Source organism: Passer montanus, unplaced genomic scaffold (assembly GCF_014805655.1).
Source record: "Passer montanus isolate IOZ18808 unplaced genomic scaffold, ASM1480565v1 scaffold115, whole genome shotgun sequence".
NCBI classification, from domain to species: domain Eukaryota; kingdom Metazoa; phylum Chordata; class Aves; order Passeriformes; family Passeridae; genus Passer; species Passer montanus.
The window spans coordinates 1,592,389-1,610,083 of NW_024358167.1; the positions used below are offsets into that span (position 1 = coordinate 1,592,389).

Sequence of the window (17,695 nt, forward strand, 5' to 3'; positions counted from 1 at the left end):
CCCTGTGGTGCTGAACATGCAGGTGGTGTGAAGTTAGTGATGAGTTACTGAGCCGGAGATCTCTACTTGATTTAGTGGCTTTCATTCCAGTTTTCCCATGAAGTCAGAATGTGGTGTTTGCCTCTTGTTGAAATGCTCCATTGTTCTGCTTTTCACAGGATTCTGGGATGTGAAGGCTGGTGTATCCCTGTTTTGCTGGTACCAATCTAAGGTTTAGAGAATAAGGTGGAAAATACTCATTATTAGATAGCTCACTTTAATAATTAAGGATTGGATCTAGTCTGTTTCAGAACACGGTGTTTTTTGGCACTTTTGTACATTCCTGGTGTATCTCTTAGACCTTGATTGTGAGTTCCCAGCAGTTCTGAGCTCAGCCTCACAGGTTCTGCCCTCTGATTCAGAATCAATAGCTGCCTGTGAAAACTTGGCTTAAGCAGCTCTCCTGGCATTGCACGCTGTTCCTTTGCAGCATTCATGGCAGCAATAAGGTGCTTAAGCAGTGAGGACAGCCCTTTCTGTCCCTGCAGGGATTTTTTTGGAGAGTACGTGCCTTTCAGCTGTGAAATTGGTCTTGTGGATAGCCCTCCTGTCACATGGCTCTGGATCTTTTTAGGAGTCTGGTCTGGATGTTAACTGAGACTTTAGTCCCATGGGAGGAAAATACCACCACATTATTGTGTAACTAGGGGCTATCATCATGCATGTGTACGGGGGGGGGCGCTGAATTAGAATTGCAGGGGAATTTTAAAGTCAGAAGTCCTACAATGTTTACATTGAGTTTCCAAATTTAGTGTTCTCTGGCCTAGTTTCTTCTGAGCAATCACTGAATGCTGTCTGTTGTTAGTTTTATATTTGCACTCGCTCAATTACAAAGTTGAATTAATTTCACTTATGTGACTTGTACTTATGTGTTCTAGAATTTCATTAAAAGCCATTGTGCTGTTTACTAAAATGAGCTGTCTGGCTGCAAGATGCAACATTGATGCAAAATCTATTACAGCAGAGGCTTGTTTGTTTGGTTTGTAAATTGAGGTGGTGACTCACAGGGTGGTTGAGGTTGGCAGGGACCTCTGGAGGTCATCTGGTCCCACCCCTTGCTCAAGCTGGGCCACCCAGAGCTGCTTGTCCAGTGCCACATCCAGGAGCTTTTGAATATCTCAGAGACTTCACCACCTCTGTGGGCAGCCTGTGCCAGTGCTCAGTCACCCTCACTGTATGAGTTTTTCTTGCTCTTCAGGCAGACCCTCCTTTGTTTCAGTTTGTGTCTGATTTTTGCTCTTCTCACTGGGCACTGGTGGGAAGAACCTGCTTCCATCCTCTCTGCACACATCTTTGAATATTTATATACATTGATGAGATCCCCCTGAGCCAGCTCTCCTGCAGGCTGAACAGCTCCAGCTTTCTCAGTCTTCTCATGGCAGAGGTGTTGCAGCTCCTTTAATTCTCTTTGTGGTCCTTCACTGAACCCTCTCTTGCAGCTCTGTGGCTCTTCTCCTGGGAAGCCCAGTGCTCCAGGCGTGCCTTCACCAGGGCTGAGCAGAGTCCTGGGAAATTACAGGCCAAATGCAATTTGGTATGTTTGAAATGGAGTCTAAGCATCATCTTATTGCAGCAGATGATGTTAATTGTCTTCATTTTACACTGTGAAACATCTCTGTTGATGTCATTGTTTTGGGAGTTGGCCGCAGACAGGAGTTCCCATCAAAAGTGCTTTATGGTACTTGCACAGCGTCTATAGTGGCTGGAAATCCTCTTGTTCCTTTGTTGCCTGATTGTTATGAAATGGAGCTGAAAGTGTGTGTTCTTTGTGGTTCTTGAAAAGCTTCAGGGCCTTGTAAAAATCCCATTCAGCCTGCCTTGGACAGAATCACAGCCTGGAGCACCACCAGCCAGTCAGTGCTGTGCTCTCAGCACCCAAGATCATTTCCCATGGGAGTTGGGGAACTCACAGGTACTGGAAAAAATGCAGCAAAGAGCCTGTAAGGCTACAGGAGGGTGAAGGAGATGCCCCCCAAGGAGCAGATGTTTGAGTACCCCAGGGTGTAGAAGCTGATGTGTGTGGTACAAGAGTTACAGTTCAAGGTCAGGTTCTCTTGTATATGTGTTCTGAAATCTTCATTTCATAACTTTTTAAGTGCTTGGCTTTGAACAACAGAAGCTTTTTGCAGGCTGTAGTTTTTCAGTGTTCCACATGCCTGTCTTGCAGGAGTACAAAATCCCACTTTGTGGCACCGATAGAAAGGGAAGATTTACGTAGGTGCACACCTGGATGGAAAGTGTACTTGTAATCCCAGCAGACACCACACACTGAAACAAAACTGAACTGCTGAAAATATCCTGATATATCCAGTGAAGGGCAAGTGCTGTTAGTAGGGTAACAATTCTGTTACCTTGCTCTGTAAAACCCTTTAGCCCTCTGACAGTCTGTGATGGGTCTGCAGTAACCAGTGGGTTTGGGATTGTGGGTGGGTTGTACCCAGCCTGCTCTGGACCTGTGGGGCTGGGGAAGGCCCATGTTCAGGGCTGTGCAGCAGCAGGTCGTGACAAGTTCCCTGCAGCAGCCTGTGTTCCTTCTGGAGCCTCCCATTGTGCCTGGGTGTCTGTCTGTCTGTCTGATTTACCTGTGTTCCTTCTGGAGCCTCCCATTGTGCCTGGGTGTCTGATTGACCTGTGTTCCTTCTGGAGCCTCCCATTGTGCCTGGGTGTCTGTGTGTCTGACTGACCCAGTGCCATGGTTCAGATCCGTATTGAGGCTTCTGAGAACGAGCTGCAGTTGTGGCTCTTCTGTCCCTTTCCATTCTGTTGCCTCCCCTTTAGCTTGCACACTTCTAATAACAGTGCCCTGCCATTTCTTTGGGGATGTGTGAAATTGTATAATCCACTGCAATATTGGTAATGCTTGCAAACCTGCAGAAGAATAAACTTCTAGAAGCTTGAAATAGCCACTGGAAGGCCTTCCTCCTAGACAAGGCAGCCTCTGGTCTGGATTAGAATGGCTTTGAAACCATATTTTGTGGTGCCACGAGGGCTGAAGTCTGAAATATACTTCAGTCCTTGTGTGTGTGATCTGCTCAGCATTGCTGGGGTGGGTGGTTGATTTCTGAATCCTGCTTTACCACATCAGCTGATGTGTTGGGATTTACAGTGCTGGGGGCTCTCTCTGAATCCTGCCTGGAGAAGGCTCTTTCCTTCTGGAAACTTGTGTTCAGGCGGGACTGCAAGGGCAGGGCACGCCAGAGCCTTGTGCAGCTCTGTCTGTGCTCAGGCCTGGGAGGAAACAGCCATTTCAGCTCCCCAGAGGCCAAGGTCTGTCTAGTGATAAATGTTTGTGGCTCTTGTAACATTTGTGTGTCAGGGACTTGGAAGAAACCTGACCTCTGAAGGCTGTCCTGGTGGTGGTGAGGGGGAAAATTCCCGAAGCTGCGTTCCTCACTCCTGTGACTTTACACCTGCATTCTGTTTGGCAGCATCCTATTTATCACTGCTGATTGTTTGGTCTCTTTCTCCCTCCAGTGCACAGACAGAATGGAAACGAAAGAGAGGAAATGGAGGCACAGCTCCCTGCATGCATGAGAAAAGCCAGCAAGAAAGGCTCAGGATACTGAGAGGAAGGCAGGGACTGAAACTGCTGCTAAACACCACCTGCACAGAGGGAAATACAGGAGATAGGGATCATGTTCACAGGCACGAAAAATCCCAGGGTGGTGTTTTCCTGAGAGTGGGAGCTGTACTGTACACTCTGGGTATTTTAAAGGATCAAGTCTTGTGTTTTTCTCCTCTCCTTCTGCTATTCAGAGTTGTGTTTGAATACTGGAAAAGCTGAATTAATGAGACAAATTCCAAATGTGTTGATTCATAGTTGTGCTGAGCTGTAGTGAAATGACTTGATGACTAATTCCTACCTGAAACTATCCAGACTGGAATATCACAGAGGCTCCTACTTCCCTTGCAGTGATGGGTGTTAAGTCAGAGTTACTCCTCTGTACTTTAATGTGCAGGATTGAATCGTACTCAAGCTCTCAGCCATGAGAGCAGGGAGTACAGGCTGAAGTGCATTTAACGAGTTGTGCCGGGTGAATTGAGTTCTTTTCCCTTTTTCCCCCGGAATGGCAGCAGCACCAGCAGCTCCCATGTCGGGATGAATGCTAACACTCTCTGCAAATGCCTTGTGGTGGCACAAAGGGCGCGATGGCAGAGGCTTCAAAGGCATTATTCCTCTTCCATCGCTGCCTTTGTCCTTCTTTCAAGCGGATAACTCACATATTTGCACTGACTGCTCCGGAGAGCTGGGAGCAGAAGCAGCAGCATGAAGCTAATGTGATGCTTTAGAATTTCCCTGCCACTTACTGGGTGTTGAATAGCTGTAATTAAATTAACCACTATATTGATTTCAGCACGCTGCTTGGGAAAGAGCAGAGTGGGAGCACAGGCATGGGAGTTGCTGCTTGGGAGGCTTGGAAAGCTAGAGCAGGCTGATAAACTAATGATGGTTATCCCCTCCAATCTGTTTGGGCCTTCATGAAATAAGTTGATGGCTTTGCAGAGTAATTCCTAATAAAAGAAAAAAATACTAGGCTCTGTAAGTTTAGAGATGGCCACAGGAGTAAACAGACCTGGCTTAGTTTGTTTAGAGCTTGGTTTTGTGTTAAACAATCAGTGTCACTCTGATGAAAGTGTTCAAAGCATCTCAAAAGATTGGACAGTCCATTATCCCTTCAGCAATCCTGTCAGGAACAGAACCAGGAGTACAGACTTCAAGGAATCTGAAGTGGTTTTTTTTGTGTTTTAAAAACTTTTGTTCTATTTTCAGTCTCGTATACAAATTTAAACAATACAAATATTACAATTCACACCATTACAATAAAAAACCAACTATTTCTTAATTACAATACACTATAAACATTTCTTAACCTATCAACTTTTATCACACTATACTATAAATACCTTAAAATCAATCATCTAAAATTATCTCTCATAAATCCTACTACAATATCTTTCATAGTTCTATTTCTCTAAAATATCTAATCTTTTTTACAAAACCACCTTTTCAAACTTCCTTCTAATTCTGTTTCCCTCTCAACAATGTCTATCTTGTTCCATAACATCTCTAAATCAACATTTCTTATCTCAAAATGTACATACAAATACAAGCTCTATGAACCTTCTATCAAACTTTAAAAAATTTTCTATAAATCCATTTCCCACATGATGCACTGAAGGAGGAGGTGTGTCTGTGTCTGTTCTTCCTAATTAATGTTAAATTTATTTGTACTCTGTCAGGTACTCATTACTGGAATAGCCATGCTCTGTTAAATTTTTATTTCAAAAGTACACAGAAGAATAAAGTTCTTTTATGTTGTCCCATAGTTAGATTTATTTTTTGTATTACTGAATTTCCTTTCAGTTACTTCCAGCCCTGTATCTGTGCCATTCCTATTCCTACTTGTCCCATTTCCCCTTACCCTCTGTGGAGGTCCTTGCCACTAATTTTCCTGTGCCTTCAAGTATCCATTTTGTGCATCTCTGCTGCATTTTTCCTTTGGAATCCGTGCTTCAGGTAACTTGTGCACCATCCTGCCTGTTAACAGCAACGTGGCTGATGTTTTGGTGAGTTTTCTAGGTTTTCTTTTTTTTTTCCTGCATTGGCAGAATTTCATTTACAAAGGTGTTCTCAGGTGAGTCCACTTGCATTTTGCTCTGAGGTGAGATGCAGGGTTTTGGTTTGGGTTTTTCCTCCCTCCCCAGTTAGGAAGGGTTATTTAACTATTTCTACAGGGATCTTTATATCCTACCTAGCAGAAAAGTGGAGATTTTTTTTCTGTAAATGAAGGAGAGAAGACCAAGCAGGTGGTTGAAATGTAGTTGTTGCTGTTCAGAGACAAATAAAGGGTAAGCAGGTGGCTTCTAGGAGCAATAAATATCTTCTATTTAGTATGAATGGAGTTAAATATTGATTGTACTTCAGCAGGTGGCATCTCCTAGGGGAGCTTCTTCCTGTGGAAGTGAAGAAGTCCTCCCTCTGCCTTTCCAAAAGGCCTTTCAGTGGAAAAAAATCCCATTTGCCTGGGGTGTTGAATTTGCAAATTGTATTTAACAGTATCAGTGAGGTGAATTGGGGGTGAACTGCCTGTGAAGATTCACAAGGACTTAATGAGAGCTCTCAGCTGAGAGTTTTTCTCCCATTTGCTGCATGTTGGGAAGCTTCCTGCTAAGATTTCCTGCCGGGGAGTCTTGGTTGCTTTTCAAGGGTGCATTAATTGCCTTGAAGTTATGTTGGGTATTTCCTCAAATTGAATGCCTTGCACGTTGTATTCCCCTTCCAGCTCATGAGAAGTTAACTCTGCCCAGGCAACAAATAACCACAGCCCATGTTCCCTCTGCTGCTCCTGGGAGTTGGGTGAGCTTGCAGAGGTGTGAGTATTGCTGGGTTTGTGCTGCTGCTTTGTCTTTTGGTTGACACTGATCACCACCCTTTGACAGTCCGTGGTGCCTGTGTTAGGAGACTGAAATGCTGCTGCTTCATCATCCCCATGTTGCTGAAGGTTTAACTTGGTTTTGCCCTGTTTTGTTTTTCATCAGTCATTTTTTCCCCAGACTCCCAGTGTGTAAGGTGTTTAAAAACAAGTATTTCAGCCCAAAATCCTGACCAACAGCTCTAAGTGACAGACTGTAGCTTTGTGGAAAGCTTAAGTAAAAATGCAGGTGGAAGGCTGTGGTCAGTTACTTGTTTTATTAAAGCAAAGTTCACTTTGTTGTTGTATACACTGGATATGCACAAATATGATGGAAGTAGTTTTGTGTGTCAATATTTTCAGAGTCTTAGTATTGCATTCCCAGGAGTTTGCTATTTTCTAAACTAAATCGATCCATGTGGATCAGTTTGCATTTTTTTCCTTGTGTCTTTGAGCTCCCAGCTGTAGTTTCAGCCCTGGGCAAGCTGATTGTTGAATTAATTAAGTACATTCAAACTAATAAGACTTGCTCTGGGAACGTGTTCTTTCTACCCTGTAAAAAAAGAAATAAAAAGAAAAACCAAGTTTCAGTAGTCAAGAGCTGATTTTTAATTCTGCAGTCACATTTCCTTGTGTTTGGGCTGTATTTTCCAGTGGACATTTATAAAATCTGCTGCAAAACCAGCAAAGTTTAGCATTTAAAGTCAGTGTTTCAGACTTAGGGTGCATTTTAAATGAAAGGAAAATTGAAGTAAAGAGAAGCTGTCTTTTTCAGGAAGGTGAGTTGTGCAGTGTGTTTATGGAGTGGGATGAGCAGCCTTGGGAGGGGGTGGTGTTGAACTTGGGGTTTGTACTGTCTCACATGAGTGTTCATCCTGGCATGGAAACTTCTGCTGTGGCCAGAGCACTGACCCAGATGAGCAGCTCAGGAGCAGAGGCCTCATTCTCTGGAGTACATAATAGAACCAATAAAATATTTATACAAAGATCATAACTCACTGAACTGGGTAAATCTTGCCTTTAATTGGTTTCAGTGGCTGTGAGTCAGGATCTGGAGTGGCTCTGCTCTGGGTGGGCTGTGGTGGTTTGATGTCACATTGCAAAGATTTCTCAGCTGCTGATGAAGAAACACTTTTAAATTACAGACTAGAGCATTAAGAAAACAACCCCTAATTTCACTCATTTCTCTGCTGGGGAGGCACTGGACAGATAATTGTCAGCTATTGTTACCAGACTGCTTTTAATGAAATGCTGCTTTTTGCAAAGCAGCAAAAACAATAGGAAACTCTTGCATTGCGCACTCATTTTATATCTCCCCATTTAAGACAAAATCTACCAGAATTGTGTTATGGAGGTATGAAGTGATTTAGTAATGAAGTGTAACCCCAGTTAAGAGACTCCTAAGCACTGCTGTCATCTTTAAGAAGAATGTGTTAGTACTGGTGCCTGTTGCAGGAGAGATTTGCTTCATAAAAATAAAAACCAATTTTCCCATGGTGGCAGAGGCAAGTTTCTTTTGAATATTGTGCTAAAAATAAAAAAAAAAAGAGTTGAAACTAGACTGGATTTGCACAATGACATTTTTTAAATATAAGTGTTTTGTTATGCTGCTAGACTGACACGATTCAATTTTGTCATGAACACAAGGGCTGCCCAGCATCCTTGGCACCTAAGAATGAAAGTTGGCCTCTTCCCTTCCTTTCTGAGCTTCTTCAGATGCTTTGTTATGTTAAACAGTGCAAAGAATGACAGACTTTCTCTGTGCTGCTGCTTAAATTTACCTTTTTTGTTTGCCTTAACTTTAATTCATTCTTTCAAGTCTGTGCTCAAAGTCCAAAGATGGGAAAGTTAATAACAAGATTTAGAGGTTGCCTGGGTAAAAGGTTGGTGGTTTTGCCTCAAATCCAGCAGAGCATTGCTCTGAACTGATTTCATGTGTGTTAGTGTAGGTTAGTCAAGTCCAAGTAAGGAGAAACCAGATCCTTCAGTGCTGTGCCTTGCCTGCATATGGACTTGTTTAGGGAGCTTTGCCAAAGCAAAGCTGCAGCCCAGCTTTTCAAACTGGTCAGCATTGATCACCAATATTCTGCTAAAACCAACAGAAGCTGCTTTTCCTCCTCTGCATTTTGTGATATTTCTTTGTAAGGCTCTCCACCCCTTTATGTTTCGCCACTTTGCCTAGAAAATTATTGAGGAGCTGCCCATTTCCTGTAGCTGTTTGTATTGCATCTGTGTTTTCCTCCTAGAGCCACCTGTTTTCTCCTTTTATTATTCCATTTAGAACTCAAAACATTAAATCCATCTTGGATTTGCCCTACGTAGTGCAAAGGAAGAATTGAGCACCTTGAGAGGAACCCAGCATCTTGCCGAATGACATTTTTCTCACTTCTCATTTCCTTCCCCTTGTGCACCAGTAACGAGGTTTTAGGTTTAGTAGTTTACTGAGCATTCCTGAAATTTGAAATAACTGAGAAACTGGAATTCTTTTCCTCTTCAGCCCGCTACCTCAGCTGGTGCATCTTATGCTGCTGCTGAGTTTGGAAGAGCTTTTCACTAAAAAAGTGAGACATTGAGATCTCTACTTTAGGCTGTATATTGGCAGTGACCTGCTTCATTTGATGCCATTTTTCTAAGCTGCCTATGTCCAAAGCATGCTTTGGAAAAACCTTACAGTATCTGATGAAGTGACAGGACTGTTTTTGTGTAAGCTCCATCTTAGTGCTGCTGCAGTCTCACCCTCCACGTGGGATGCTCCTGGGCATCCTCACTAATCCAGGGCAGTTAAACTCACTGAGGAGTGTTCCTGCTTGTTTTCTCTCCCTGCATAGTACCAGCTTGACTCCTTGCACTTGGCTTGCTGAAGGCTTAAATAAGGAATGTTTTCAGGCATGTGTATGTTTGCAAGTTGAAGGAAAAGGGGGAAATGCAGAATCAGAGCAGTTGTGAGTTCAGCTGTCATGGTGGGACTCGGATCCCACACCCCATCACTGAACCACGGCTGTGGCTCTCCCTGCTGTTCTCTGCAGTGCCCTGTGGGATTCCTGACCTGGCTGTACCTTCCCAGTGCCTTCCCCTAGGGCTGGAATGTGGTGCAGCTCCCGGGATGGGCCCTGGGCTCCCCTGTGGCTGCAGAACACACTTGCCTGCCTGGCTGCCTGCCTGCAGCACAGGCTGGGGCTTTTTCTCACTGGCAGGTTCAGCTGCAAAGTTCTGTGTGTTTTGCTGGCCTGATTGAGATAAATTATAAAGATAGTGCTTGGGGAATTCAGGATTGAGTTGGGGAGGTAGTGAGGGGATGAAAAATTAGAAATGGAAGGATGGCCTGGAAGCAGATCTGTCCTGTGGTAGATGGGAGGTGGGGAGATGGGAGTTTGCTTGTCTGGGGAGGACCCTGGTTCTTAGCTGTGCGTGGGAAAAGGAATTTTGTAATTTTGTCTGAGTTCACTGATGGGAAAAGATGTTCTAGAGGGGAAATGTTTTAATCATTGATAAGCTTAAAAGGGATTGCTGTACAGCATTGAAACACTGACATTTCCCAGGGTGTATCCATCAGTTTCCAGGCTTGGAGAAAACATTGACCCAGATTCCTAGGAGAAAAACTGTCTTGTGAGAAGGAATTGGGAGATACTGCCTGTGAGTTTAATCACAGAATCTTGGAAAGGTTGAGGTTGGAAGGGACCTTAAAGCCCATCCAGTCCCATCCCTTGCCATGGGCAGAGACGCTGTTGCACTAGCTCAGGGTGCTCCAAGCCTCATCCAGCCTGGCCTTAGGACACTGTGCCACAGCCCCACCACCCTCACAGGGAATTCCTTCCCAATATCCCATCTAACCCTGCCCTCTGGCAGTGGGAAGCCATTCCCCCTTGTCCTGGCACTCCAGCCCCTTCTAAAAGGTCCCACTCCAGCCTTTTTGAGGAGCTTCCTGAAGTTTGTGACCCATGAACACTGGAAGCACAGAGGATCTGCTGCTGAAGTGTCACTGTGTCATTTGGTTTGAATCCTTCGCTAGGCAGTTTCTTTAGCTCTCTGATGGGAACAGGACTCTGAGCCAGACAATGTCCTGCCTTTTTTTACGAATTCAGACTTGTAGTACAAAACCTCTGGAATTATTTTTCTATGCCAGTCTTGAAGCATAATATTTTGAATACAAGACAGCATTGATGCTCATGCAGCTCTGACATTTCCCTTGTGAAATTCATATAATTAGTGTCTCCTGTTGGTGTGGAGCTTTTTGTGGCAGTACAGGCACAAAACACTGGTGTCCTATAAAAGGAAATTACTCAGTGTTGTACAACTATTAAAGCTTAGAGGTTTGATTTTTCTGTAGGGCATCTTGGTTTTGTACACCTTTGGATGATATTGCACATCAAGATACTTCTGACAGCTTCACTTAGGATTGCATTTTATGTTTCCTTATAAAGCTGGGTTTTGCAATAGGCAATTTTATTGCTGTTTACCCATTTGATTACAATGACCAGTTTCTCTACAAAGTTTCCATTAAATCAAGGATTATCCTGAAATTCTGAAATGTTTCTGTGAACCTCTGGTCTCTGGGACCATTTATCAACAAGAGAAACTTTTTTTTATTCCTTCCTTGTTCCAATTGCATTGTTTCACATTGTTTCCCTAATTTTTAAAACTATTTGTACTTAATGGTGTTCATTTGAATGAAGGTTCTGCCTTTACACCTTCCTGTCTTGATTGGATCTAATGCCAAGTGTCTGATAGTTGTGAGCTCTTCTCCACACTCCTGTGTTTGCTTACTCTGAGTTGGGTTTCAAGTAGAAACATGTAGACATGTAAAAATTATCCAGGCAGGGATTTTTGAAGTTTGCTGTTGCTTTTATGTGTTTTCAAAATTTAGTTTTGTTTCTGGGGCTGAGTGGGCTTCCCCCTCCTCCCTGTTTTGCTGGTGGATATGTTTCTGCATTTCCCATTTATTTTTAAGTGCAAATAGGGACTGTGTGTGCAAGGACTGTCTCAGGCTGTTTACATTAAACACTTAGAGCAGCACCTGCACCTTTTTCTGCTCAACATCTCATGTGAGATCATTTCTCCCTGGGATTACTGCATTATCTTAATTCCTTTTGTGCATCCAGTCTTTGGTGTTCATTCCTTCACCACCCCCAGTACCTTTGATTAAACTGTGGGGTTTTTGTTAAGTTTTGGGACCCTGATGAGCCTGCAGGGAATGAAAGTGGTTAACAGCAATTAGAATGAAGAGGAATATCTTGTCTGCATTTTTGTACCTTGTGGAAACAAAGTGGACTAAATCAAGTTCTGAAATAAGAGAAAATGTCACTTTGTACTGATCTGAACCCAGTTTTTGCACTAAACAGGAGGAATTACTTCTCTTGAGCTGATGCTCCCTTTCCTCAAATGCAGCTTATCTACACAGTTCAATGGTTAGCTTGGATTTATTTTTCCTTAATTTCTTAAGAAAACCCAGCCTTTCATGATTCTCCCTGGATTCTTGAAATTATTTCAGGATGCCTTAAATGCTGTCATCTTGAAGTCACAGCCTCTCCAATATTTTTAACTTTCCAGCCATAAAAATAATAATTAATGGAATCACAGAATGGTTTAGGTTGGAAAAGCTCATCCAGTTTCACCCCCTGCCATGGGTAAGGACACTTTCCACTGTCCCAGGTTGCTCCAAACCCCATCCAGCCTGGCCTGGAACACTTGCAGGGTTGGGGCAGCCACAGCTTCTCTGGGCACCCTGTGCCAGGGCCTTGCCACCCTTACTGGGAAGAGTTTCTTCCTAAATCCCATCTAAATCTCTCCTCTTTTAGTTTAAAACCATTCCCCTTTGTCATGTCACTGTCTCACTTTGAAAAATATCTCCCTGTATTTTAAAAGCCCTCTTTAGGCTGGCTTGAGGAGGCATCCCAGAATCTGCTATCTCCATTCCCATTTGTACTGTGACTGTCTGAGCTCTGTTCTCTCAGTGTGGAATATTCAATGTCTGATTTACCCCATTGCCCTCCTGGCATGTCCAAGAGCCTTGATAGCATTTAACTGGGAGCACTGGAGGATGAGCTGTATGAGACAAGGCCAAATGGTACTGGCTGCAAATCCAGTGTGGTTTTGTCCTGAGGATGTGGAGCTGGGATTAATTTTCCCCCTGCAGGGAAGCAGTGCTTACCCTACCACTAATTGCTATTGACACCCAGGGCAAGCTGCAGGGTCCTGCCCTGTGTTCAGCGTGGCCTTGGATCGTGTGCCACAAAAAGTAACAGCAGCTGCAGTGTTTGTAATATCACAGGCTGTGTCTTGTGGAGGGAAATGCACCTTAGTGCCCTGACATGAGTAGTTTTGTGGGGCTTTCAGGTCTCTAGGTGTACTTAAATGCTCAAAGAGCAAAGGGTTGACACAAAATGTTGGTGTTGCTGGGTGTACAAATGTCACCTCTCACTCTGTATGAGGAGGACTGGCTTTTTACACAAGCAGACAGTGATAGGACAAGGGGGAATGGCTTTGAGCTATAAAACAGAGATATAGGTTAGATATTAGGAAGAAAGTGTTCCCTGTGAGGGTGGTTAGGCCTGGGACAGGGTGCCCAGAGAAGCTGTGGCTGCCCTTGGATCCCTGGAAATGTCCAAGGCCAGGTTGGATGGGGCTTGCAGCAAGCTGGGCTAGTGGAAGATGTCCCTGGCCATGGTAGAGGCTTTAAATCCAAACCATTCTGTGTTTCTGTGATCTAATTACCTTGAAGCTAATTCCATACTGCCTAGGTGTCTCGGGCTCAAGAAATGAGCTATTCCAGAAGGAATTACCTATGATTAACTGACTGATAATCCAGAGGAGTTTGCTTTGAGCACAGTTGTAAATAAAACAAGCCTTGATTCCCAGAAGCATGTTCAGGAGAGCCTGTAATGACTCTCCTGGATGTTTGTGTGAAAAGCTGTGTTTCCTTCCATTACATTCCAGCTTTTACCTGTTCCTTAGGCTGTGGCTCCTCTCTGAAGTGATTGCTCTCCAAGCCTTGGGAGTGCTCTGTGAGAGCTGCAGGCTGTGAGCCTTGGTCTGCAAACCTGCCTTGGAATTTATGGACTGGAGGAAGTGTTTGCTTAAACATGCAGATATAAGTGGAGCTGCTGGTCCTGAAAGTTGCTTGTTCCAATGTGTTTGGTCCTGTTCTACCCTGTCTTACTTTTCTCTTTCTTCTTACAGGTCTGGATGCAGAGTTGTCTTACGTGAGGAATGACGTGGTTAATCACTATGCCTTGTCCTTCAATCTCCTGATACCCAGCGAGACCAACAATCTCCACTTCACCTGGCATGCCAAATCCAAGGTGAGCAGGCATGACTTCTGCTCTGGGTACTTGAGACATGAGCTGTTCTGCTTGGTGAATACCCACTGCTATCATTTAATGGCTTTTTTCTTTGCAAAAATTAGCATATGCAAGGTGCAAAATACTTATGTGACTGCAGGCAATAAGTTAAGATGGCATACATCCAAGCTGTTCCTTATTTTGGAAAGTTGAAGGAGTTATTTCAAAGTATTTTATACTTCTTGCTCCTGGCAAGGTCCATGTATGCTTACAAGCCATTGGCTGTGGAATCTCTTCCCTTGGTGCATTGGACACACCGAAGGGCAGCCATGAATTGAAACCTCTGGAAATCATAGGCAGAGCAATTGTTGTAGAGATTTCTAGAAACATATGCTTGGAGACAAGGAGAGCCTATAAAAGCAGCATCCAGTATGTTATTACTGATCCCTGATTAAATGGAAAGGCTTTTTATGTCACTTAATCACCGTGCCTGGAGCATGCAGCAGCAGCTGTCAGAGAGATTGCGTATGCTCTTACATTCTGAAACATTTCCAGTTACTTAACAATTTATCTTCATGTATGAAATGATCTGTTTAGTCTCTGCCAGATGTTCATTCTGTTCTTTTAAACTTGAGTGATGGTTGTTCTTCTGCCCTTAAGTAGGAAAGGCTGCAGCTGGAGCAGTGGTATTAAACAGCTCCACCAGTGCAGGTCCTGAAGATTCCTCCTGCCCCTGTTCTTCCCTTTGAGGTGTAACTTGTTAAGAGGAGTGACTTTTGGCCCTGACATTTGGGTTGAATGCCAGCCAGCCCTGATGCCATATTCCACATGCACAGTGACAGTTGAGTCACTTGTCATTTGAGAGGAGCTCCCTTGTCACAGCTTCAGCCGAGGCTCCCTGAATTGCTGGCCCTGCCTTGTGTTTCCTTGGGCCTGGCTGTGAATTCTGAGGAGGAATTTTGGAGCTTCCCATTCCTTGGGTTCCATCCCTCAGCATCTTCCTCTCTAACTTGGTGTAGTGTGACTTGGAGGAGCTCAGAAGTGGAGTTGTGGCTCTTCCCTTGGTGTCTTGACTGAAAAATGAATTGATATCAGAAATGAACCATATTATGTTTTATAAAGGGGGAAAAACTATTGGGACAAAGTCAAACAAATTAATTCAGCTGAGAGTGCATGGGTAGGATGAATTTCCAAGAGGACCTTATGACTTAGAGTAGGTCCTGTACTTTTTTTTGAATGAATGTTTGCAGAGTCAGCTTCTTAAGTGGAAACAAAATCTTGACTGTAGTTGAATAAACTATATCTAAGCAATTTTGTTTGTTAAACTGACTGTGGGAGGGGGAATTTGTTGATTTCTAGTAGCTTTAACTAACTGACTTTTGAACAAGTAAGTTTAAAAGTATCATCGAGTGATACTTTGGTTTGTGGGGGATTTTTTTTTTTTAATATGAGCATTCTGAATTCTGCCTCAGATTTTAAGGTATGATTTCAAGAGTAGCTTCTGTTTTGGCTTTCTTCATTTGAACTGTCACAAAAGTCTTGATACTAAAATGTCACATAAGAAACTTGGAATATGGATGCCTAAAATCACCAGCACTCCTTGAAAATAATGTATGTTTTTTTATTTCCAAGAAGAATTATGAAAAGGGATGTTGCATTTCTTTATACTCCAAGACAGATTTCTGATGTGTTTTCTCTCTCTCCCATCTGTTGATACAGGTTGAGTATAAACTGGGATTTCAGGTCCATGATCCCATGGCTATGGCTCTGCCCCAGGCCAACATTTCTCTACAAGGAGAAGTTCCTCGCACCCTCTCAGGTAAACTCCCCACCCATATCCAGCTCAAGGATGAATAATGATCATTTAGCCACAAATGCAGTTTTAGTGCTCTGTGAACACTTAATAAAATTGACAAAAATTAATTTAAAATCCATGTCCCTTATTGCTCTAATAGCTGAAGTGATGAGGCGTGAAGACTAAAATAACATTTCTTAATATCAAATTCTTTATAATGTAATAATTTATGATGTCTGTAATGTGCTTCATAAACATAATCTCAAAAGGCCCTTATTTAATTGTTATCTGAGAGTCTGAGCATGTCCCAGTCCCCTGTAACCCCTGTGTTGTGTTCACAGTGTTCCGTGTTGAACTCTCCTGCACCGGCAGACTCGACTCCGACGTCACTATTCTGATGCAGCTCAACTTAACAATAAATTCCTCAAAAAACATCACAGTTTTAAATTTCAAACGAAGGAAAATGTGCTACAAGAGTAAGAGATTAATTTGCGGATATTTTAAAGTTTTTACTGTTTAAGGATGATAGGAAAAGGGAGTGGGATGGTGTATGATCCAGCACAGGAGTAACACAGTGAATTTTGGGGAAGGTTGGAAGAAACCAGGTAAAATCCTGCCTTTCAGAGAGGAGTGAGGACTTTTGGTTAAAGCAGAAGCTGGTGAATGAACAACTTTCCCCAAGAGTTCCACTGCACTGATTGACCTTTTAATAGATATGTAGCAAAAAACATTTCCTGTTTGGAAAGAAGAAAACAGTTCCCTCAAAACTGCCACATTCTGAGAATTCAAATTGTTCTAAAAATTACCAAGAAAATCTACTTAGTTTATAAATTGTGATAAAATTGGCTGTTTAGTGAGTGTAGGAGGTGTTAGTCTGTTAGATGTGGAGTACAAAATGATCCTGAGAAATAATCCAGATTTTGGAAATCATTAATTGACTCTTCTGTGTTACCACTTGGGAATCTGCAAGCATAATTTATTCTTGGATTGTTCCTGCTTACCACTGTTGCTTTCTAAAATTTTCCTAGGATTTTCTAGTATTCTTATAGGCATCAGAAGAAGATTATTTTGGACAATCCCAGGAGCTGTGCCTTCCTTAAAAATGCTTGTGGTGTCCCACTCTTAGGCAGTATTTGGGGATTGCCACCTCTGTCTTTGTATGCTCCTCCTGCCTCTGTTCAGCTTACCTGGAGCCTTTGAGGACAGTATCTGTCTTTCCAAAGAAGGGTTGATCACTTTTCTTGAGTATAAATATCAAAGGATGAGATGGGGGAAGGTGTGGATGGAAGAGTCAGCCATGCCTTGTAGCACATAATATTGGGATACTCATTGCATTAGGCTTCAGGAAGAGCATTCTGAATTCAAAGTACATCTCCTTCTAGTAAAATGGAGGTCTGGGCTGATAATGTTGATATTTTTACCTTTATTTCATGTTTTCCTTGGTATTTTTTCAAATACTCCAAGTGGGGGAAGTCAGCCCTGCTGAGCCATTCACAGCTCACTGAGCTGTGGATGTGTGATGGAGCTTTCCAGAAGCACCCACAGTTCACTGAGCCACTGCCTGAGCCATCAGAAGTGCTCCTTAAAGAGGTCTCATTTATGCAGGTTCATAAAAACAAAAAAAATGGCTTTGTTTGGTGTGTGTTGATGGGTGTAGAGCATATGGAAGTTTCTGATTGAATTTAATGCATAAGTTAGGAATATGCAGAAACTTGCTAGTGGTTTTGCTCAGGGCATTCATGATAGCTCCTCCTCAAGTTCAAAAAAAGGGATAAAAGAAGAAAAACTCTTTGATTTTTCACTCCCTTGGATTACTTTTTCCTAAGCTGCCCTGGCTTAACAAGGAGTAGGAAGGGGCTGTGCTGTGTTGGACACAACTGAGAGCAGGAAGGGGGTGTGCAAGGTTAAATGGAAATACAGGGATTAGTGTAGTTTTTGAATCAGCTCTTCCCTTTGGAAAAGCAGATCTGTTTTTCCATACACGAGGCAATGTGAAGGGCTGCAGTAATAAATGTACTCCAACATAGCTTTCTCTCATCTCTTTAGAGCTTGAACCAGAAATCAAATCTCCAACAGCTGATAAAAACAGCAGCAAGGCTATCTGTAAGTAATCCTGAATGTACTAATTGGGGTTTAAAAACTGAAAAACTTCTTATGTGCTTTGATTCCAC

The 17,695-nt window shown here is 43.0% G+C and overlaps 1 protein-coding gene across 2 annotated transcripts in view; it reads left to right on the top strand.

Annotated features, from left to right (window-relative positions):
- Positions 1-17,695, top strand: part of RYK (receptor like tyrosine kinase) — a 54,832-nt gene that overhangs the window by 3,628 nt on the left and 33,509 nt on the right. For both annotated transcript variants that reach the window (XM_039696934.1, XM_039696935.1), the window contains exons 2-5: positions 13,629-13,750; positions 15,449-15,548; positions 15,866-16,000; positions 17,571-17,627. In XM_039696934.1, the coding sequence (XP_039552868.1) occupies positions 15,485-15,548; positions 15,866-16,000; positions 17,571-17,627 (256 nt within the window). In that variant the 5' untranslated portion in view covers positions 13,629-13,750; positions 15,449-15,484. The remainder of the gene's footprint in view (positions 1-13,628; positions 13,751-15,448; positions 15,549-15,865; positions 16,001-17,570; positions 17,628-17,695) is intronic.